This window comes from Lepidochelys olivacea (assembly GCF_965140295.1).
Source record: "Lepidochelys olivacea isolate rLepOli2 genome assembly, chromosome: 8".
NCBI lineage: Eukaryota > Metazoa > Chordata > Testudines > Cheloniidae > Lepidochelys > Lepidochelys olivacea.
The window spans coordinates 59,608,586-59,631,092 of record NC_140418.1 but is presented as its reverse complement, the minus strand read 5'-3'; the positions used below and the strand labels follow the sequence as shown (position 1 = coordinate 59,631,092).

Genomic DNA, 22,507 nt, shown 5'->3' with positions numbered 1-22,507 from the left:
GGAAGTACTGAGCATCTGTATCCCTGGACCACAAATAATTTGCTGTTGTTCAATGCCTTTTGAGGAGGAGACCTGTAACAGGGTGCTTGGAGGGCCAGGCAGCCTAGTGGTTGGTGTGCTTGACTGCCAGCCCCATGTTTCCCTGGTCAAAGTGCCTCAGTCTTCTAGGCGATGGGGTCAGGGGATTTGGGCCCTCCCACTCCACTGAGTCCCAGGCCCGTGCCCTGCGTGAGTCGAAACTTGAACAGGGGGCCCTCCCAGTCTCAATCCACCACTCTAGACTACTTCCTATCACTGTCGCTTCAGTTGGGGGCATGTTTCCTATTGTCCCATTTGCTGGGGTGGCTGGGCCTCCAATAGTGCCCTCATATGTGTCTTGGACAGCATCCTGCCATGGTCCCAAGCTCCTTCGGGCAGGGCAGCCATAAATTTGGTGAGGCTGAACCTCACATTGGCTCTGGGCTTCAGTCACTCAGTTACCTCATTTGCCTTAGACTCCTAGGTCTCCTCCACAGTCTCCTGTGGCTGGGGAGACAGTACATACTCCCTGGTGGCTGCTTTGGCTGTTACACTAGTGACCCTTTCTCTCATGGAGAGCGACAGCTAGTGCCTGCCTCTTTGCCAGCCAGCCCTGAACTGAGCCAGGCTCTCTCCCTTTCTCCCCCGCACCCTAGGCATGACGTTGATTGCAAGTATAACGAGGAAAGGCTCACTGGGCCCAAAGACTCCTTTTTTTACCTCTGCTGTGCTGCTGGGCAGCTTCATCCCAAGCCCCTTAAACCTTGAAGCTGTGAGTTTCAAAGGCACTTGAAAATCCCAGCCTGTACAAAACACTACCCAAAAGCAAACGAAGACAGTGGGAACCTTTCCATTGACTTTAGGGGACTTGGGCTTAAAGACACAGCCTCATTTTTCAGAGGTGATGAGTATACCTACATTTCCCATTGGCTTTGGTGCAGCGGGCACTGAGCATTTGAAAATCAAACCATCTAAACTAAATTCAGGAAATTAGTATTTTATAAGATTGTTGTCAAGTGACACCTAATATCATATACATAGTCCCCTTTTCTGTTGTTAGAATTCCTTTTGGGGTTAGAGTATATGGGGAATCCTAAAACATGCACTTCCCTGCTTCATTAACATATAGCTGTAGTAGTCCCCCCACATAATACCACACTTTTACCTTTCCTTTGATTATGCCTCTGAAAGGGCTATTGCCTTTATACTCTCTGATAAGAAAAGACCAAGCCAAATATGCACATTTCTTTTTTTTAATAGTGCTCCTGAAAATTTGTATTCATGGGCATAAAAGAAAACTTGGCAAATGACTGACCTTGCAGTAAGATTTGTGTGCCTCTGCGACCACTTGGCTTGCGTGACTATCCCTTTTTGACCATAAAGGGAATGCTTGCACATGGTTGTCTGTGAAATGTTCTCAACTCTTTATTCACAAACATAGAAATATACTCCTCAAGGGCATTCTAAAATGAGACCTCTGAAGTTATACAATATTTTATGTTGTTATAACACGGAAGACAGCATTTCTAGTTGCTCTTATTTCTGTTAGAAATTGTGGCTAAGTGGTTAAGGAACGTCAAATATCTCATAATGGAAAGCAACATGGGCAAGACTGTAATGCCTAGAAGGATGTTGTGGTATATTGCACTAACCCACCAGGCATCAGAAACATACAAAGGGTCACTCATGAGTTTCCCTGCATGGACCATCTGAATGGCCGGAACTTGTGAGGTAACCTCACACACCGCTGTGTGAGTGGAGCCAAGTGTCCCCCTCCCCACTGTTCCAGTCTGTGCAATGGAATCTAGTTTCTACCCAACTCCTGGAGCAGCACAGTGCCTTCTTATTCAGGCTGGAGTGTAAGGTTACAGCCCAGCCCAAAATTAGAAAAGTGGCAATGAGTGAATTGCCCCTCCTCAGTCCCTTCAGTATGACAGTCTGCAAGAGGATTCTAAAGGGATTTTTATTTTTAAATTTCATGTAGGCTTTTGACCTAGAAGCTCTGAAAGGCCCAAAATGTGCAAAGATTCTCCTGTGAGCAGCACACAATGCAAAAGGTCCAACTTTTTTCCTCTGAATGTTGTTGTCAGGGTTCCCTCCCCACTCTGAACTCTAGGGTACAGATGTGGGGACCCGCGTGAAAGACCCCCTAAGCTTATTTCTACCAACTTAGGTTAAAAACATACAGAGCTCTATACTGATAATTGGGGACATAGGTGTATAAATAAAAAAATAAATTTTTTCTTGCAAATTTAATCACTGATCTTCCTGCTTAATGACAGTATCACTTAATTCATACCTATAACATTTCAGACTTTAACTATAATTTGAAACACAGCTTTATGATCCTTTTATTACGATCAGGAAGAGGGAATCAGAAGAAGAGATGTATTTTTGAGCTGAAAGACTAAGTTACGTGAGGCAGATAATAGTTCTAAGTACTTTAATATGAATATTTATTGTTGCACATTATAAAAATACATTTTCTCCAGCCACAGACATTTATATTTAGTTACAGCTGTTATAGTATTATTATAAGTCTACTTGTGTCAATGCTGACTATTTGCATTTTTTATTTAAATAATTATTGAAGACGTTCTTAAGACCCACACAGCTTTAATTCTTTACTTTTGAATGCCATTTATAAACTATTGTACAGACTTTTCCCAGTTAAATGGCCACAAATTGGTTATATCTCTGTTCATTTTCAAACACCCACTCTTGTTTTGCAGGCATTTTTTGAGAGACAGCATGCAGAAAATTTGTTTCAGTTGAAGAGTTTAAATTTCAAATATAAATCCTGGAAAATGTTTTTATAAACCTAGAAATAATTAAATATATAGACTAAATAAGAGTCTTGTAAATGCCGGGGCTTGAGGGGACATCGGAATATATTGTGCGAAGGTCACTTTAGAGTGTGAATGTCAGTCACTATCCATTGACGAACATCTGTTAATGATAGCAGCTACACGGTAATAAAGCATCAGCATAGAGGGTCTGCTAATCTCTTGAACCAATTATTGGATTATATGGAGTTATTTTGTGAGCAGGAACAAAATGTATTTTTATGCTACTTCTTTTTTACCCTAGGAAACTGAAGCAATCTGCCTCCTGAATTTTGTAAACCAAAGAGAAAATACTGATTTTAGAAATTGCAGGAAGCACAGCTGTGTGGATCTGATGCTGAATAAAAAAAACCCCAAACAAAAAAAACCACATTATTATTCACTGTCATTAATCCTTTTCAGTTCTTAAGACTCATAACCTTGAATAGTTTTCTAAATCACATCTATTTTTTAGCTAATGCTTAGATGTCTTCTTAGCCTATTTCATGGTTGCAGACTACAGCTGGTAAGAAAGATTCATCCATGTTTCAGATATGACAGAGAAGTCATATTGTGTGGGGATTTCTGGGGTTTTTTGTTTGTAAAAATGTAGTTCACTCCATCTCTGGCTAGTGCCAAATCAGCCTTGCCAGAGATGCATTCATAAGAATACTTCTGGAGAGGAGTTATTTTATCTTTGAAATGTCCCATGTTGCACTTTGTGGCAGGTATTTTCCAAAACAAATGCCCTGACACTCATTTACACCAATGGCCCTTTACATCACCTTAACCATTAAAGGGGCCTAAAATGGACATTTACACCCACTGTAAGGCCCAAGTATATAGGAACCTTCGTGTAAAGGAGAATCAATCCCAAATTTCTTGAGGGAAGATTGTCCTGGATTCTCTTAAAACCTCTTCACCATTCCATAGACTCACAGGATTCAAGTTACATATATGATACTTTGTACTATCCTATCATTATATGCAGTATAGATTTCAGGACCAATTACAAACATTTCCAGAAAAGTGCTCATTTGCTACGCGATGTTTCCTCCTGTCTTAGGACAAATTTCTACCCCACCCCCTTTCACAGGCTGAGTAGCACCTAATTCCTCATGTAGTCACCATAGATTTCAAATGGGACTGTCCGATGAACAAGGTACTACTCACAGTGAGTAATGGGGGCAGAATCAAGCACTAAATTATAAGAAACTATTTTTATTTATACAATGTAAAGCTCTTCCAGTCCTTCACTTCTCCTCTCTGAGTAGTTCTTTGGGACAGAGCCTGTCATTTACTATCTGCCCATACAGTGCTTATGAGAATGGAGCCCCAACTTGGTTGAAGCCTCTAGGTGCTACTGGGATATAAATGTACATAATGATGATAATGGCTGGGCTTTTGAAAGGAGTCTGAGGGCAGTAGATGTGGAAATTCCACTAAAATTCAATGGGAGCTGGATGTCTAATTCCTTAAATCTTCTTTGAAAGTCTCAGCCAGTATTAATAAATTTTAATATGTACAGTTATCTGTTTTATCATGAGCTAAGGGAGAAAAAATTGTTAGATCCTCTTGTCTAAACAGTTGTAGCATGTCCCTGAATCGATATTATTCTATATGCATGCCTGAGCTTAACATTGGACAAAACGTAGTTTTGTTTGATTTGATTCAGTGAAAATATTCAGCTCTTTTCAAGCTTGTTACAGCAGATCTGAAACAAAATGTACTTCTCAGGAAGCAGAACACAGAGTAGAGAGGTAGGAATGAGAACAATGTTTTGCTTGCCATGATAACCCTCGCCTCATCCCTCACATAAGGCAAGAATGGACTTGAACCAGACTGTGATAATAGGACAATGTGCTAAGTAGAGCCAAGTCCCAAGTATATTTTTTCATACAGCCATTTTTTTTGGGGGGGGGGGGGGGCAAACAAACCTTCATTTTGGTTAATATTATCCACAAACATTTCCATATATTTTTGCTGAAATATTACAATGAAAAAAATCCTAAATTTTCTGTGGAAAGACAACCTCTGTGAAAAATTCCATTCTGTCATAAATCCAATTTTCCACTGAAAGTTTTCAACCAGCTGTAGAATAGTTAGGGGAATTTAAAAGTGGCTACTGAAAAGAGAAATAATCGCAAAATATGCAGAAAATCAAGGGATTTTGCAAGGATTTTTCTCAAGTTTGAGGGGATGTTACCATTTATCTTGCAATGGATTGATAGCTTGGCTGTTCATTTCAAATGGAAGGATGATCAAGCTCATTGTGATAGTCACTTTAAAGGAAAAACACCTCACTAGGGCTAATGGAAAACTGCAGGAAAAGTAAAAAATCTGATGCATTCCCCTGATTTATGTAGGGATTTTTTGTACTTTGTTTTTGTTTTTTTGCAATGCATTATGCTGGACACTCCCTTACTCATTGACAGTTACTTATCTGAAACAAGTTGCTGTGTAGTTGCTGTCCTTTCCAAATGTCAAAGAGGTTGTCACATGGAAGACAAAAGGCTCAGCAAATCGTTGAAGTAATTACACAAAGTAAAAGGTTGAGGCTTAGCCTGTCACTTAACCTTGACTCAGTCTGTCACTCCATATCTTGTAAAGGGATTTAACACAGTTATAATTTTGTGGCATGGTTTGTAAAACTATTTTACAGCTATATTTGAACCATGACAATATGTAGTCTGGAGCCAGAATCTGTTAAAAATAATTTGGGGCCAAATTCTTGTCTCTTTCACATCCCAGGAAGATCCACTAGGCTTTGTTGACCCTCCCCACAAGCATTTGCTACTTATGTACAGCAGTTTGTAACAGCAGTTAAGTAAAAAGTAATTCTATGTCTACTTCTGATAACAGAGACTGGGGAACGAGAGGGGAACAATCCTAGTATCTATGGAGGCTAAGAGGATTCACATTTCCTTGCAGCTCAAGCTATGTACAAACATCCATCTTACAGGTAATGGCAGGAGGAAGAGCATAAATACAATGGGCTGAATTCTGGCAGGTTCTGCCCATTTGATCCACTTCAGAAAATCCTTCAGTAAGACTCTAAGATAACAGTTGTCTGCTCCAGAGTAAAACCAGTATTTTGGGTCAAACCTTTCTGGACTTAACTCAGACAAAAAAAACCTCTCCTTCAATTTGCGGTAGTATTGGCAGAGTAGGGACTGTCGGATTTAGCATTGCATGTGAATTTCCAGGATGGTGGCCTTCAGGAAAAAAACGTTACAGAGGCCGTTGATTGTCTTAGATTAACATGAAAATCTTTTCCTTCTCCCAATGAAGAATTCGAAATGAAATTTCCAGTCAAAAGGTATTTGGTGACTGTATAATCCTTACAAGTGTCAACAGATGTGATCTCTTGCACTGAAACATGTGTTCTTAAATTGGAATTGTTGCCACCAACAGTATATTCTTTTAGAGTTTGTCAATTTTTGCATCCCACACGTTATAATTCTACAGCTATATTTGTTGGCACATATGCCCACTTGAAATTGGCGTACCATCTTGTGAGTGGGCATAATGCCATCACAACAGATGGGCATGCAATGAAACTAGTACAAGCATCAACTCTGACTATAATGGGATAGATTCCCTACTGGGAATGAGGAAACAGTAGTCTCTGTAGATATTTGGCTTCTAAAGTTAAGGCGAACTGGTATTGCTCATTCAATTCATGGGCAGATTAATCTCTGAAAATCCAAAATTAGCAACCAGAGACTTGAAAGGTGAGTTTTTGATTAACTTGGACTTGTGTGGCACAGGAGTAAATGTTACTACATCACCATCAGATTCTTACTTTTAAGTTTTATTTTCTGCAGTGGCATTTTACGATTTCATTTAAACCCATCACAAAATTAAGCATGAAATCTTCTTCCCGTGGAAGTCAGCAGAACAAAAGCGTGGAAGTCAGCAGAACAAAAGATCATCATTAAGTGTCAAATTAAAAAAAAAACGAACAAAAACAAACAAAACCCACACACCTCTTCCATGAGAAGCAAACATGAACCTTATGGGAAATTTCCTGTAAAATTTAATAGTAATCTTATAAAAAAGGCTCTATAGAAATTACGTTAACAGTTTAGTAGAGAATGATATTCAGGGGGAGGCTGTTTTGTTTTTTTAACAATCTTACAGAAATCTATAGCACGGACATAATTTTCTAAAACCTGTAGGATTTTTCTATAAGAAAAGGAACTGAAAGAAATAGGAGAACAGGTAAAGCTCTGATGTAGCAGTCCTGTTGGATCTTATTTTTGCATTTGTAAACATAGCTCCTGTCAAGGTTCCTCCCCCACTCTGAACTCTAGGGTACAGATGTGGGGACCTGCATGAAAAACCTCCTAAGCTTATCTTTACCAGCTTAGGTCAAAACTTCCCCAAGGTACAAAATATTACCCCCGTTATCCTTGGAATGGCCGCTACCACCACCAAACTAATACTGGTTACTGGGGAAGAGCTGTTTGGACGCGTCCTTCCCCCCAAAATACTTCCCAAAACCTTGCACCCCACTTCCTGGACAAGGTTTGGTAAAAAGCCTCACCAATTTGTCTAGGTGACTACAGACCCAGACCCTTGGATCTTAAGAACAATGAACAATCCTCCCAACACTTGCACCCCCCCTTTCCTGGGAAATGTTGGATAAAAAGCCTCACCAATTTGCATAGGTGACCACAAACCCAAACCCTTGGATCTGAGAACAATGAAAAAGCATTCAGTGTTTTACAAGAAGACTTTTAATAAAAAATAGAAGTAAATAGAAATAAAGAAATCCCCCCTGTAAAATCAGGATGGTATATATCTTACAGGGTAATTAGATTCAAAAACATAGAGAACCCCTCTAGGCAAAACCTTAAGTTACAAAAAAGATACACAGACAGAAATAGTTATTCTATTCAGCACAATTCTTTTCTCAGCCATTTAAAGAAATCATAATCTAACACATACCTAGCTAGATTACTTACTAAAAGTTCTAAGACTCCATTCCTGTTCTGTCCCCGGCCAAGACGACTACAGACAGACACACAAACCCTTTGTTTCTCTCCCTCCTCCCAGCTTTTGAAAGTATCTTGTCTCCTCATTGGTCATTTTGGTCAGGTGCCAGCGAGGTTACCTTTAGCTTCTTAACCCTTTACAGGTGAGAGGAGCTTTCCCCTGGCCAGGAGGGATTTCAAAGGGGTTTACCCTTCCCCTTATATTTATGACACGCCCCCCAAATCTCAGCTAGGGTGAAACACTGGCTGGGATTTCTTCCTGGAGCTCTAGGAAAACAGAGTTAATAAGACACATGCATCTCTAAATATACTACCAAGTACATAAAGACTAACAATATTTTCCACATCTCAAGGACGATTTTAACCAGTTGATTCTGGGAAACTTTCACGGGAGAGTGCATCAGCCACTTTGTTAGAAGCTCCTGAGATGTGTTGGATGTCGAAATCAAAATCTTGGAGAGCTAAACTCCACCGAAGAAGTTTTCTGTTAGTTTCTTTGACGGTGTGAAGCCACTTTAGTGCAGCATGGTCGGTTTGCAGGTGGAAACGCCGTCCCCAAACATATGGGCGTAGCTTTTCCAGAGCGTAGACAATGGCATAACATTCTTTTTCAGTGACTGACCAGTTGCTTTCCCTCTCAGACAGTTTTTTGCTGAGAAACACTACAGGGTGGAATTCTTGATCAGGTCCTTTCTGCATTAAAACTGCTCCCACACCACGCTCGGATGCATCTGTGGTTACTAGGAACGGTTTGTCAAAGTCTGGGGCCCTTAGTACAGGGTCAGACATGAGTGTCGCTTTAAGCTTGTTAAAGGCCTTCTGACACTTTCCGGTCCACTGAACAGCATTTGGCTGTTTCTTTTTGGTTAGGTCTGTCAGTGGGGCAGCGATTTGGCTGTAGTGCGGTACAAATCGTCTGTAATAACCGGCCAAGCCTAAGAAGGATTGAACCTGTTTCTTTGACTTTGGGACAGGCCACTTTTGGATAGCATCCACTTTGGCCTGTAGGGGGCTGATAGTTCCTTGACCCACCTGGTGTCCAAGGTAAGTCACTCTGTTTAGGCCTATTTGACACTTCTTAGCCTTAACAGTTAGTCCTGCCTCCCTTATGCGCTCAAGGACTTTTTGTAGATGTTCCAGGTGGTCTGCCCAGGAATCCGAAAATATGGCCACATCGTCAAGGTAGGCGACTGCATATTCTCCTAATCCCGCTAGGAGACCATCTACAAGTCTTTGGAAAGTGGCGGGTGCATTTCGCAGCCCGAAAGGGAGTACATTAAATTCATACAGCCCGAGATGTGTGATGAAGGCTGACCTTTCCTTGACAGATTCATCTAGCGGTACCTGCCAGTACCCCTTGGTTAAGTCCAAGGTAGAGATGAACTGGGCCCTTCCCAGTTTCTCTAATAGTTCATCTGTGCGTGGCATGGGATAGTTGTCTGGGCGAGTTACAGCATTTAGCTTACGGTAGTCCACGCAAAAACGTATTTCCCCATCTGGTTTGGGAACTAGAACCACTGGAGATGCCCATGCACTTTCAGAGGGGCGGATTACCCCCATCTGTAACATATCCTGGATCTCCCGTTCTATAGCAGTTTTAGCTTGAGGAGACACCCGGTAAGGTTGGACCCTAATTGGGTGAGCATTACCTGTGTCAATGGAGTGGTATGCCCGTTCAGTCAGTCCTGGGGTGGCTGAGAACGTTGGCGCGTAGCTAGTGCACAGCTCCTGGATCTGCTGTCGCTGCATACGCCCAAGGGTCATGGAGAGGTTCACCTCTTCCACACCACCAGCACATTTCCCTTCGTAGTAGACACCTTCAGGCCACTCAGCGTCGTCTCCTCCCTGGGTTGTAAACTGACAAACCTTTAATTCTCTGGAATAAAAGGGCTTTAGAGAATTAATATGATACACCTTAGGCTTTCGGTTGGAGGTGGGGAATGCTATGAGATAATTAACAGCTCCCAGGCGCTCCTGGACCACGAATGGCCCTTCCCACGATGCTTCCATTTTATGGGCCTGGAGCGCCTTTAAGACCATGACCTGGTCTCCTACTTTGAAGGAACGCTCTCTGGCATGTTTATCATACCAGGCTTTTTGCTCTTTTTGAGCATCCTGTAAGTTTTCTCTAGCAAGGGCTAAAGAGGTTCGGAGGGTGTTTTGTAGGTTGGTTACAAAGTCCAGAATGTTAGTTCCTGGAGAAGGTGTAAATCCCTCCCATTGCTGCTTCACCAACTGCAATGGCCCCTTAACCTCACGGCCATATACAAGTTCAAATGGGGAAAACCCTAAACTGGGATGTGGTACAGCTCTGTAGGCAAAGAGCAACTGCTGCAATACTAGGTCCCAATCATTGGAGTGCTCATTTACGAATTTACGTATCATGGCCCCCAAAGTTCCATTAAACTTCTCCACCATGCCATTTGTTTGATGATGGTAAGGAGTGGCAACCAAGTGATTTACCCCATGAGCTTCCCAAAGGTTTTTCATAGTTCCTGCCAGGAAATTAGTCCCTGCATCTGTGAGGATGTCGGAGGGCCAACCTACCCTGGCAAAAATGTCTGCTAGTGCCTGGCACACACTTTTAGCCCTGGTGTTGCTTAGAGCTACTGCTTCCGGCCATCGGGTGGCAAAATCCATGAAAGTCAGTATGTACTGCTTTCCTCTGGGTGTCTTTTTCGGAAAAGGACCCAGAATATCCACAGCTACTCGCTGAAATGGAACTTCAATGATGGGGAGTGGCTGGAGAGGAGCTTTGACCTGGTCTTGGGGTTTTCCCACTCTTTGGCACACCTCACAAGACTGGACATAGGTAGAAACATCCTTGCCCATTCCCTCCCAGTGGAATGACCCCCCCAAACGGTCTTTGGTCCTGTTCACCCCAGCATGGCCACTAGGGTGATCATGGGCTAAGCTCAAGAGCTTGGCCCGGTATTTAGTTGGAACTACCAACTGTCTCTGAGGATGCCAGTCTTCCTGGTGTCCCCCAGAAAGAGTTTCCTTGTATAAAAGTCCTCTTTCTACAACAAACCTGGATCGATTAGAAGAGCTGAGAGGCGGTGGGTTGCTCCGTGCCGCCGTCCAAGCTCTCTGGAGGCTTTCATCTGCTTCCTGTTCGGTCTGGAACTGTTCCCTTGATGCTGGAGACATCAGTTCCTCATGGGATTGTGGACCTAGGCTTGGTCCCTCTGGAAGCGATATAGGGGATGGAGCTGTTTCTGTTGACTGTGAACCGCTCTCCGCTGGTGCACTATGTTGGGATTCAGGCTCCGGCTGAGCCTCTTGTGTAGGGTTATCGGCTGCTGCCAGTTCAGGTTCGGTGGGGCCCTCTGGTGTTGAGGTTGCAAGTACTGGATTCAGTGCTGACACGGGGTCTGGTGTTGGTTGTTCGGCTGGTTCCGGTTCTGGGACTGGTTCCGTCTGGGTCTCTGGGACTGGATCCACTACTGCTGTTGCAGACATTGGCCTGGGGTCCAGGTCCATCACCTCTGACTGGGTCTTGATAGAAGTTTCCGGAACAGAGCTAGGCCTCACGGCTTGTTTAGCCTGGTTGCGGGTGACCATTCCCACCCTCTTGGCCTGCTTCACATGATTGGCCAAGTCTTCCCCCAACAGCATGGGGATGGGATAATCATCATAGACTGCAAAAGTCCACATTCCTGACCAGCCCTTGTACTGGACAGGCAACTTGGCTGTAGGCAAATTGAAAGAGTTGGACTTGAAGGGTTGAATCGTCACTTGGATCTCTGGGTTGATTAAATTGGGGTCCACTAAGGAAGCATGGATAGCTGACACTTGTGCTCCGGTGTCCCTCCACGCGGTGACCTTCTTCCCACCCACACTCACAGTTTCCCTCCGCTCCAAGGGTATCTGGGAGGTATCTGGGCCTGTGGACCTCTGGTGTGATTCCGGTGCAATGAACTGTAACCTGTTGGGGTTCTTGGGGCAGTTGGCCTTTACATGCCCCAGCTCGTTACATTTAAAACATCGTCCAGCTGACGGGTCACCGGGGCGAGGTGGGTTGCTGGAGAACGGGGTGGTGGGACGATAAGGGGTCTGGAGGGTTCTTTGGGAGGTAGGTGGGGCTTTGGGCGGCCCCCGGTAATAGGGTGTGGTCTGGGGTGGTCCCTTCTGGTCTCCGCTCCAACTGCGACCAGTTTTCTTCTTCTCTGCCACCTCCACCCATCTGGCTCCAATCTCTCCTGCCTCAATTACAGTTTTGGGTTTCCCATCTAGGATGTATCTTTCTATTTCCTCAGGAACACCCTCTAAGAATTGTTCCATTTGCATTAGGAAGGGCAAATTTACTGGAGATTCAACACTTGCTCCTGATATCCAGGCATCCCAATGTTTTACAATGTGGTAGGCATGTCGGGTAAATGACATGTCTGGTTTCCACCTTAGGGCTCTGAACCTCCGACGAGACTGCTCGGGTGTTATCCCCATTCTGACTCTCGCCTTGGATTTAAACAGTTCATACTTGTTCATGTGTTCTTTAGGCATTTCAGCTGCCACCTCAGCTAAGGGTCCACTGAGCTGCGGCCTCAGCTCTACCATGTATTGGTCAGTAGAGATGTTGTACCCAAGGCAGGCCCTTTCGAAGTTTTCTAAGAAGGCCTCAGTATCATCACCTGCCTTGTAGGTGGGGAACTTTCTGGGATGGGAAGTGGTACCTGGAGAAGGATTGCTAGGGTTTGTTGGTATATTCTGCTGGGCCTTTATCCTCTCCATCTCCTCCACATGCTTCCTCTCTTTTTCCTTCTCCTCCTCCTTCAGCCGCATGAGTTCTATCTGTCTTTCATGTTCCCTTTGTTTTTCCTCAGCCTGAAATTTGGCTAATTCCAGCTGTAGTCGAGCTGAGGATTTGGCCATTCTAACCTCTCTGTTTTTAACTAACTTTACACCCGAGGTTTAGAAATAAACAAACAAAACTTGGCTGTAAAATTTTGCTGTGCTGGAATAGAGTACCTATTCTCTGATAGTGATTGTCAGCCTACAGAAAAAGACAATTCCCTTGTCTCTGCTCTGGGCCCAAATTAAAGCAAAAAACCTCCAACTACTTGGAAAACTGCTTACCCAGCCCAAAGAAAAAAAAAATTTCTTTTCAAACCTGTGCTCCTTGTAAAACAAAAAAAAAAATCAAAATCCTAAAAAAAAAACCCTGCCACTTTTGTCTCCAGGCAAATGGGTAGAGCACACACCCCCTATTTACTTTTAGGAAGAAAAGAAAAAAAAAAAACCTCTGGGTTGGAAGACTGTGAATTTCCCTGCAGGAGTTAAGTACCCTGCCTCCAGGCAAGAAAACCTGCAATTCACAAGATAATCCCCTTTTGTCTCTGCTTGGCCACAAAGCAGAGAGAAACCAAGCTGCTTTCAGTTTCAAAGCTGCCTTCTGGACTTCCTAAAAATTCCTTTTTAAAATCTGTATTTCTAGTTCAAAAAATCTCAACTGGATCTCAAAATGATTTCAGGTTAATCCCACCACTGTGCCACCATGTCAGGGTTCCTCCCCCACTCTGAACTCTAGGGTACAGATGTGGGGACCTGCATGAAAAACCTCCTAAGCTTATCTTTACCAGCTTAGGTCAAAACTTCCCCAAGGTACAAAATATTACCCCCGTTATCCTTGGAATGGCCGCTACCACCACCAAACTAATACTGGTTACTGGGGAAGAGCTGTTTGGACGCGTCCTTCCCCCCAAAATACTTCCCAAAACCTTGCACCCCACTTCCTGGACAAGGTTTGGTAAAAAGCCTCACCAATTTGTCTAGGTGACTACAGACCCAGACCCTTGGATCTTAAGAACAATGAACAATCCTCCCAACACTTGCACCCCCCCTTTCCTGGGAAATGTTGGATAAAAAGCCTCACCAATTTGCATAGGTGACCACAAACCCAAACCCTTGGATCTGAGAACAATGAAAAAGCATTCAGTGTTTTACAAGAAGACTTTTAATAAAAAATAGAAGTAAATAGAAATAAAGAAATCCCCCCTGTAAAATCAGGATGGTATATATCTTACAGGGTAATTAGATTCAAAAACATAGAGAACCCCTCTAGGCAAAACCTTAAGTTACAAAAAAGATACACAGACAGAAATAGTTATTCTATTCAGCACAATTCTTTTCTCAGCCATTTAAAGAAATCATAATCTAACACATACCTAGCTAGATTACTTACTAAAAGTTCTAAGACTCCATTCCTGTTCTGTCCCCGGCCAAGACGACTACAGACAGACACACAAACCCTTTGTTTCTCTCCCTCCTCCCAGCTTTTGAAAGTATCTTGTCTCCTCATTGGTCATTTTGGTCAGGTGCCAGCGAGGTTACCTTTAGCTTCTTAACCCTTTACAGGTGAGAGGAGCTTTCCCCTGGCCAGGAGGGATTTCAAAGGGGTTTACCCTTCTCCTTATATTTATGACAGCTCCACTTTGGAAGTGTCTTTTTTCCAGTTACAGAATGTTATGTAAAAGAGGCCTGAGGCAAGATTCCTCTTCCACCAGTGTTGCACTATTCAGTGGTAGTGATGCAAAGGAATTGTAAACTTACCTTAATTTGTTGACTACATTGGGTTTAGCTCAGCTTTGTGTTGCTGCAGTGGTGCAAAGGCAGCAAGAAAGAACTGGTCATGCCCGACCCTTTAAAAAATTAATCACCCGATATTAGATGATTCCAATACAACATTTACTAGTAAACACTTCAGTCCATGTGCATAATAGGGTACCTAGCTTTCAGTCCAGATGAGAAGAAAAGACACAGTAAAGATGTATGAAAAGACACAGTAAAAATAATAAATAATAATAAAGTCAGGTCTAAAGTATAATACTGGTATTTTTCTTTTGTATAAGCAATTAATACAATAAAAATAAAGGTTTGGAGACAGCCTCTAAATCTAGCTCTCAGGCAAACTAAATCTGCAGAAAAATATATATTGAGGATAAGCAAGTAAGGTTGGATCCCTTGAAGGAAACTCATTTCTGGTGTAACTCCACTGGAAACATTGGAGGTACACAAGGATTGAATTTGGGCTATTGTGTTTTTATCATCTTATTATACAGTCAATTAAGGAACCAGAAATATGAAAACTGTCTTTCTCTTCTGACTTCTAATAAGTGCCAGAAGAATGGTATTACATTTTTAGGCCTAGATTTTCAAACCTCGGTAACTGAGGCAACTAGACAAGTGGCCTGATTCTCAAAAGCACTGGACACCCGAAGAGTCCTATGGACTTCATTGGAAAATGCTTGGTGCTCAGCATTTTTGGAAATTAGGGTTCTGTCTAAGATGCCTAAATATGGACTTAAGAGGGAGAATTTCAAAGACATAAACAACAGTTAGGCCCTAAACTCCCATGAGTGTTTTCAAGGCACAAATAGTAGTTAGGCCCTTATCTTCCATGGGAGTTTGATGCTTGCCACTAATGCTTTCGGAACTCTCTTTCTTAGGAGCCTAACTTTACACAGGTTTCAGAGTAACAGCCGTGTTAGTCTGTATTCGCAAAAAGAAAAGGAGTACTTGTGGCACCTTAGAGACTAACCAATTTATTAGAGCATAAGCTTTCGTGAGCTACAGCTCACTTCCTCAGATGCATATCGTGCCATCCACGATATGCATCTGAGGAAGTGAGCTGTAGCTCACGAAAGCTTATGCTCTAATAAATTGGTTAGTCTCTAAGGTGCCACAAGTACTCCTTTTCTTTTAACTTTACACAGTAACTTTTAACACCATTGGCCTTGCAACATAGTTCAGGCAAAATAAGAGATATGGAAGATGTAACTGATTGTTTTAATATATTGTTTATACAGGAGAGGAGTCACTCACAATTTTTGTCGACAAGCGGAAGCTGAGTAAGCGATCAGAAGGAAGTGATCCCAGCACCAACAGTTCTTCTGTGACTCTGGAGACTCTGCACCAACTGGCAGCCTCTTACTTCATTGACAGGGACAGTACTCTCCGTAGACTTCACCATATTCAAATTGCCTCCACTGCCATCAAGGTATGAGAAGTCGCTCTGGAGTCTAGCCGCAAACATTTTCACAGATTAAGTAGATCCTCCCTTTACCAGACATGCCTGGGATTTCACTGATAAAACAGACTTGTTATGAAATGAATAAATGTGTAAAAATACTCTGACACACAATTTGCAATTTCCCAGTGATTATTTATCTATCATCATCATCATCCATACATTTGATCGTAGACACCTGTTTTTGAAAAATATATCCTTTTCATGTTCCAGAACAAAGCAGTGCCCAAGCCTGCTTACTCAACTGCCTTAGGATTTCCCCAGTGATTCAGCATAGAATATCAGGGTGGGAAGGGACCTCAGGAGGTCATTTAGTCCAACCCCCTGCTCAAAGCAGGAGCTATCCCCAATTTTGGCCCAGATCCCTAAATGGCCCCCTCAAGGATTGAACTCACAACCCTGAGTTTAGCAGGCCAGTGCTCAATATCCCTCCCTCCCTGTAGTGTAGGTTATCTGTGTATGTATTGTATGAAGCAATATCTATGCATTTGTACATCTGTCCAGCTGTGCTTTTAAAACAAGCGTAGAAATAATACACATCTTTAATGGCAATGGTTAGCGTAAGTTTACTTAGCAGAAATAGCTTCTCTCGGGACAGGACTTCCTATCAGACAGAGAAGCAAATTGAATTGTACTTTTAATAGAAGGTGCCTTCATTATAAAGCTTTTACTCCAGAATCTACTGAAGTCAACAGGAATCTTTTCCTTCACTTGATGGGGCTTTGAATTAGGCCCTTAGTTACCAGTTTCTGGTTTTCAACTATATTAGTTGATTATTTACAGTATCATAGTACATACTGTCTTATTACTTTTGTCCTTCAAACAGTATTATGTAATATGCAGATCTGAAGTAAATTGAAAAATACACTTCTCTTTGAGGTTTAGAAAGGAGGCCTTTCCTTTATATTAAAAGGACACACAAAACAAATCAGCAAAAAATTAAATATTGGCAAATAGAGATAATGACTTGGGTAATGAGTACTAACTATATACCAAAGCTTTTAGCAAACAGCACAAAATCACCTTGTTACCCCCGGATCCCATCACCATTCATGAGATGCATACAAATGGAAACTAGAGTCCATCAACACATCTGCAAATTACAAAGAAGGTGTTCAAGATCACACATGTCTGATTGAGGTAATCAACTGCAGCAGGCCTCTAGAAAATGGTAAATGTCATATGTGACAATACCAATGTATGAAATTATGTATGCTGTACTATCACACTGATTGAGGGGTCTGTTAGTATTTGCACGACATTTCCATTTTCAGAGCATTTTATTCACTAGAAAAACGTAATGCTAACTGAAATTTGGAATGAAAGAGCACTGAAAGGAAGGAAATATGTTTTTCAACCGTGTTAAAGAATTGCAGAAGACTTAAGTATTTCCAGCTACAATCATTTAAAAAAAAAAAGCGAAGCTTCTAGAAATGAAAAAGGTTAACTTAAAAACCAAGAGATTTTTTTAAAAAATAATACATTGTCCATGTTTGTTTTTGCCTTCTGGTTATTGAGCATTTAGGGATCATATTTTCAAGCTTTTCTCTGCAATCATCTGGGCTTCATAGACTGAGCTTCAGCAATAACTAATTTCATTTTGGCTCAATAAAAACCATTTTGTCTCAATAAATTTGGAATGTTTAGTTTTGATTTTGACCCCCTCTCCTTTTTAAAAAAAATATAAAGTAAAGTCAATTTTGAAAGGAAGTTATTTGAAACGAAAAAGAAAATCATAACTTTTTGTTCCAGGACATTTTTGAAACTTTTTGCCAATCTTTTTCTAAACAAATTGTCATCAAAATTGATAGAATTTTGCAAAATAAATAATAATAATAATCAATTCAGTCAAAATTCAGTTGATCAAAGGGATAGAATGCAAGCCATATGAGCAAAGGCTGAAGGAACTGGATATGCTTAGTTTGGAAAAGAAGAGATTAAGGGGAGGACTTGATAGTCTTCAAATACTTGAAAGGCTGCCATAAAAAAAGATGGAGACGTCCTGCCCTGTGTGGCAAGAATGAACAAGAGGCAATGGGTTCAAATTACAGTATATCAGATTCAGATTAAATCTCAGGAAAAACTTCCTAACTGTAACAACAGTAGGTCAATGGAACAGACTGCCTTGAGAGGTTGTGGAAGTGCCTTCATTGGAGGTTTTTAAAAGGAGGCTGTATAGCCATCTGTCTTGGATGGTTTAGACACAACAACTTCTGCATCTTGGCAGGGGGTTAGACTAGATGAGCTTTGTGGTCCCTTGACAAAAACTTTCCAACCATCTCTAATGGCAAGCTTGTTTTGAATAGCTCTCCTACCAAACTGGCTGAATGTTAGAAAACTGCAATTTAGCATAGTAATAAACCTTACCGAGGAAGAGGATCCTTGGATGTTTGGGTGAAAGTTGTGTGTGAGTTGTGAGCCTCTGAAAATTCCCTGTGCATACAAATTAGAATTGACATACATCTTCATTTTCTTACAAAAAGTGAAGTTAATAAAGACCGTGTAGCTAATACAAGTGCATATAGGTGCAATACTGCCACCAAATCAACTTTTTGCCATCACTTCGATTGCACCATCCACAGAGTCATTTCACTGGTTTCTTAATGCACCATCCATCAAGATCAAATATTTTATTCTTCCACTTAGGCTCAACATCATAAAGGCCAGGTCTACATATCTGACTGTCACTGATTCCCCTTATGCTAAGAATGCCCTTTCAAAATCTGTTTATTAAGCCTCCATCCTCACCTTATTTAGATTATATTTCTCATTCCTGCTTAATCACCTACAAAATCTAATGTTTGTACTTTGAAAAATCATGCACTACAAACCATTTGAACTGCCAGGCATTGTTCACTCCTAAACACATTAGTAAATGCTACAGAATATTTGATGACCACTATAACAACAACAGCAATAATAATGGGCTGAGAGAATGGCTCCTATAAATCTTTGCCTCCATCTTGTTTAAGGGGTTAGGAGTAAGAAAAAGCTGATACTGACTTTGTAAGGTGTGCAGGAATTAGCCCAGCTGATCCACTTTAGGAGTTCCATAGGGAGCATCTCATCCTTACTTATCTCCTAATCTGTGCAAGAGTGGGTGTCCCTCCTGCAGATTTCCTAAGCAGCTTCCAATTCACAGATGGGGCATTGCTCTCTAAGCTTCCAAAGGTGTGTGTGTGGGGAAATCAGCTTATTTGTAGGAAACAGAAAATATTAATGAAGTACACTTCATCCTTCGAATAACAACATGAAGGTGATATCCATTGCACTCAGAACAATTAACACTTGATCAGTTTGTATATCAATTTTCACATTCAACAAGAAAATTATAGCGATAAATTACATTTTCTGTCCATCCCTGATGTCTAATTGGGACTGGAGGAGGAGGATTGAATTTCTGATGCATTAGGCTGCTAATTTATCAGCTATTCTATCCCACACCTAACATATGTCATCAAAGGTGGGGGGGAAGGTCTCTTTTAAATCTTTAATCAGCTGGGGTAAAATAATGTTATCTCAAGCAGAACAGTTGTTTTCTCAAGTATGCAAATGTACAGTGCAAGGAAGGGACTGGTGCCAGTATATCTGATGAATGTAATCAAGTTAATTGTGATATAATTAATCTTGAATACAATATGTGCAGAATTGATGGAGACCTTGCTATTAAAACTCAACATTATATTGTCAATCTGACACTCTCCAAGTAAAGATATCAAGCCATAGCATCCTTGATACTATTTTCCAACTGGAAGCCAAGTGTTTAAGGGTGTTACATGAAGCTTGTATCAATATTTACCTTATTTAAAAATATTCCAATACATACATTATTTCAATAGTATTTTAATGCATGCATTTTAGTGTAAGTGGTTAGATTAATGTTCTAAATCAACAGTTTGCAGCCTCAAGGGCTTCAGTGGCAACTTGCCAGAAGCCTGAGAGCTGTATCTAATTTGCATGTACATTTACATAAGTGTACATCCTGTCATGTTTGAAGTATTATAGATCCAATATTACTGTACTTGTATGCCCATTTTAAAAGCTTTTTGCTATGGACATTCCACTAGCTTCTGGGTCAGCTTCTTATTGAACGCTGGGAGGGCTACTGACTCTCCTTCCCTCTCTTCTGGCTATTGTGAGGGCAGGGCTGTCTCCTCTCCTAACTGCTTGGTGGAACAGGGGTTGTCTTGCTCTCTCACTATGAAACTGGGGGACCAACTCCACAGAAACAAAATATAGTTATAGTCAGTAAATACTTTTTCCCAAGGGATAGATTTTATGAGCCAGACCTCCAGCTAATGTAAATTCGTATTTTTCTATTGACTTCAATGGAGCTACACTAAGAAGATCTCACCATATAACTAGAAATCAAAGAAAGCTACTGTAAGCAAAAAAGAGTAACAGAAGTCCCCATGTCTGGTATTCAGTCCAGTCCTATGACACTTGGCTTTGGAGCCCTCTCTGCCTCTTACTTTATAGGTCCTCTTCTAAGCATCTGTGTGGCTATGTCCACACTGGAGTTGGAAGTGTAACTTCCAGACAAAACTGAGGTAGCGTGCTGAAAACAGCAGTGTAGTCATGGTGGCATGATCAGTGGGAGGGACTAGCTGCCCAAAACCAGACATTTTCCAGCCCCAGTGTAGACATATCCTGTAGGAGGAAGGTGGTCTTGTTCGTCAAGGACCACATAGTGACTCTGCAGTTTCTTACAGCCTACTTTTCCCCCTAATTGCTGGATGGCCCACCAAGGCAAAAATCACTCCCCCTACCTCCAACACCATGGGCTGTTGGCAGCATGACCTGATCTACTACACTGAGGTGGTACATCATACTCCTAGTATCTAATTAGGAAACTATTTCAGTTGCATGGCGGGGGGGAGGGAGCGGGAGGAGAGTGGTGCTTAACATATTCAGGCTTTATCTACCACCTTAACTGGATTGCAAGAAACAGCTCAAAGGCTGTTGTTCAAATAAGCCTCAGCGTTCACTTCACCAGAAGCCATAATTGTACTTCTCACAAAGCTGTGAGTGAATTCAGACCAATGATGTCCCAGTGCTCAGTATTGCAGATGGGCTGCACTTAAGTTCCATGTGAGAAGAACATAAAAGTGTTAGGCTGGACCACACAAATCCATGCAGATTTGCTAGTCAGATATTGAGGTCCAAGAACCATTGTGTTGAAGACATAAGACCCATATTCGTAACATTGTGTATGAAATATCATTGATGTTCTTTGTGTGTCCTTTTGTAGAACTATGTTCTACAAGAGGACAAACACAGTTATATCAGGCTGTTAAAATGTTGCATCATTGCTTGTTTAATAAGAGGAAGACATTTTGGTCAGTAATACCTAGAAGCAGATCACATCTTGGCTCAGGAGAGAGGGTGTCAGAGAGCTGATTTCAGTTGGATGCAGGGATACAGTTTTCCCCTGGTTAAGGGTCTCTGGTGAACCCTACTTTAGTGAGGGATTGGAATAATCCAGTAGTGGGCGGGGCAAAGGGCGGAGAATTGGTAGTAGAACAGACTCATTAGCAGGAAGCTCCCTTGAATCAGTGGAATTTTCAGTTGGATATTACAGCCTCTTTATGCCATCTGAGTGGAACAAAAGAGTTATAACCAACCTTGAGAACCTGGCCCTTAAATTTCAATACCAATTGCATTGTACAATTTGTTCTCAGAGCTCTAAAACAGTAATTTTGCTGCTATTAGAAATTTAAGCACATTGGTGATATCTGGATATTTTAGAACATATCTAGAAAAGTGATGCCCTTATAGTGGCAAGTATCTTTCGGCTCCATTGAAATGTAAATATGGGCCATTTGTGGGGTTAAAGAGAACACATATTAGGATTGGGTAAAATAAAAAAATTATCCAAACTTTTGGCCAAAACATAAATTGAACCCAAACCAAACTTTTTTTTTAAGTTTGTTTAACTTATTTCCCTCTGTTTATTACTCCTTATTTTGGTATACTGGTGTTTCTGTGATAGGACCAGAAGGAGAACTGTTGAAATACAGTGAAAAAAATGGCTTTCGTAAGATTTCCAGGCAAACCTGGCAGCCTCACAAACGTGGAGGATATGCATAATTTGGTATAAACATCTGAACTTTTGGGAGCTCATGGGTTTCAGCTCTCTGGACCTTTTGATAATCAACATTTCCTGCACTCACCGGCACTTTCATATGTCATGGTTTATTTGCAAACTGATTGTTTTGGAATTCATAGCTCAGATTTAAACATTTGTAATAAGCCAAAACTTGGCATACACTATAAAGGTGGAGACTAAGAGGCGCTTTAAGATTTAATGCCACACATGAAAACATTGAATTGGCAAGGAAATGATCATATCAGGTATGTCTGACAACAGTAAACAACACATATACCCTGTTAAACGTAGCAGGGGAATGGGAGTCAGGAGTTCTTGATTCTAGTCATAGCTTGTCATATGACTCTCTATGTGAGTATGGGCAAATGACTTAAAATTTAGACCAACATTTTCAAACTTGGGTGCCATTGAAGTCAGTGGCAGGTATGGATTGCTCAGCACCTCTGAAAATTAGGCCACTTTTATTTGATGCCAAGGGCTGCGATTTTCAAAGGAACCTGAGACAGTTAAGATGGGAGTTTCAAAGGCT

General features: G+C 41.5%; 1 protein-coding gene across 4 annotated transcripts in view; it reads left to right on the top strand.

Annotated features, from left to right (window-relative positions):
* Positions 1–22,507, top strand: part of BRINP3 (BMP/retinoic acid inducible neural specific 3) — a 302,255-nt gene that overhangs the window by 169,477 nt on the left and 110,271 nt on the right. For all 4 annotated transcript variants that reach the window (XM_084637560.1, XM_084637563.1, XM_084637562.1 and 1 more), the window contains exon 4: positions 15,649–15,839. In XM_084637560.1, coding sequence (XP_084493686.1) covers positions 15,649–15,839 — 191 coding nt within the window. The remainder of the gene's footprint in view (positions 1–15,648; positions 15,840–22,507) is intronic.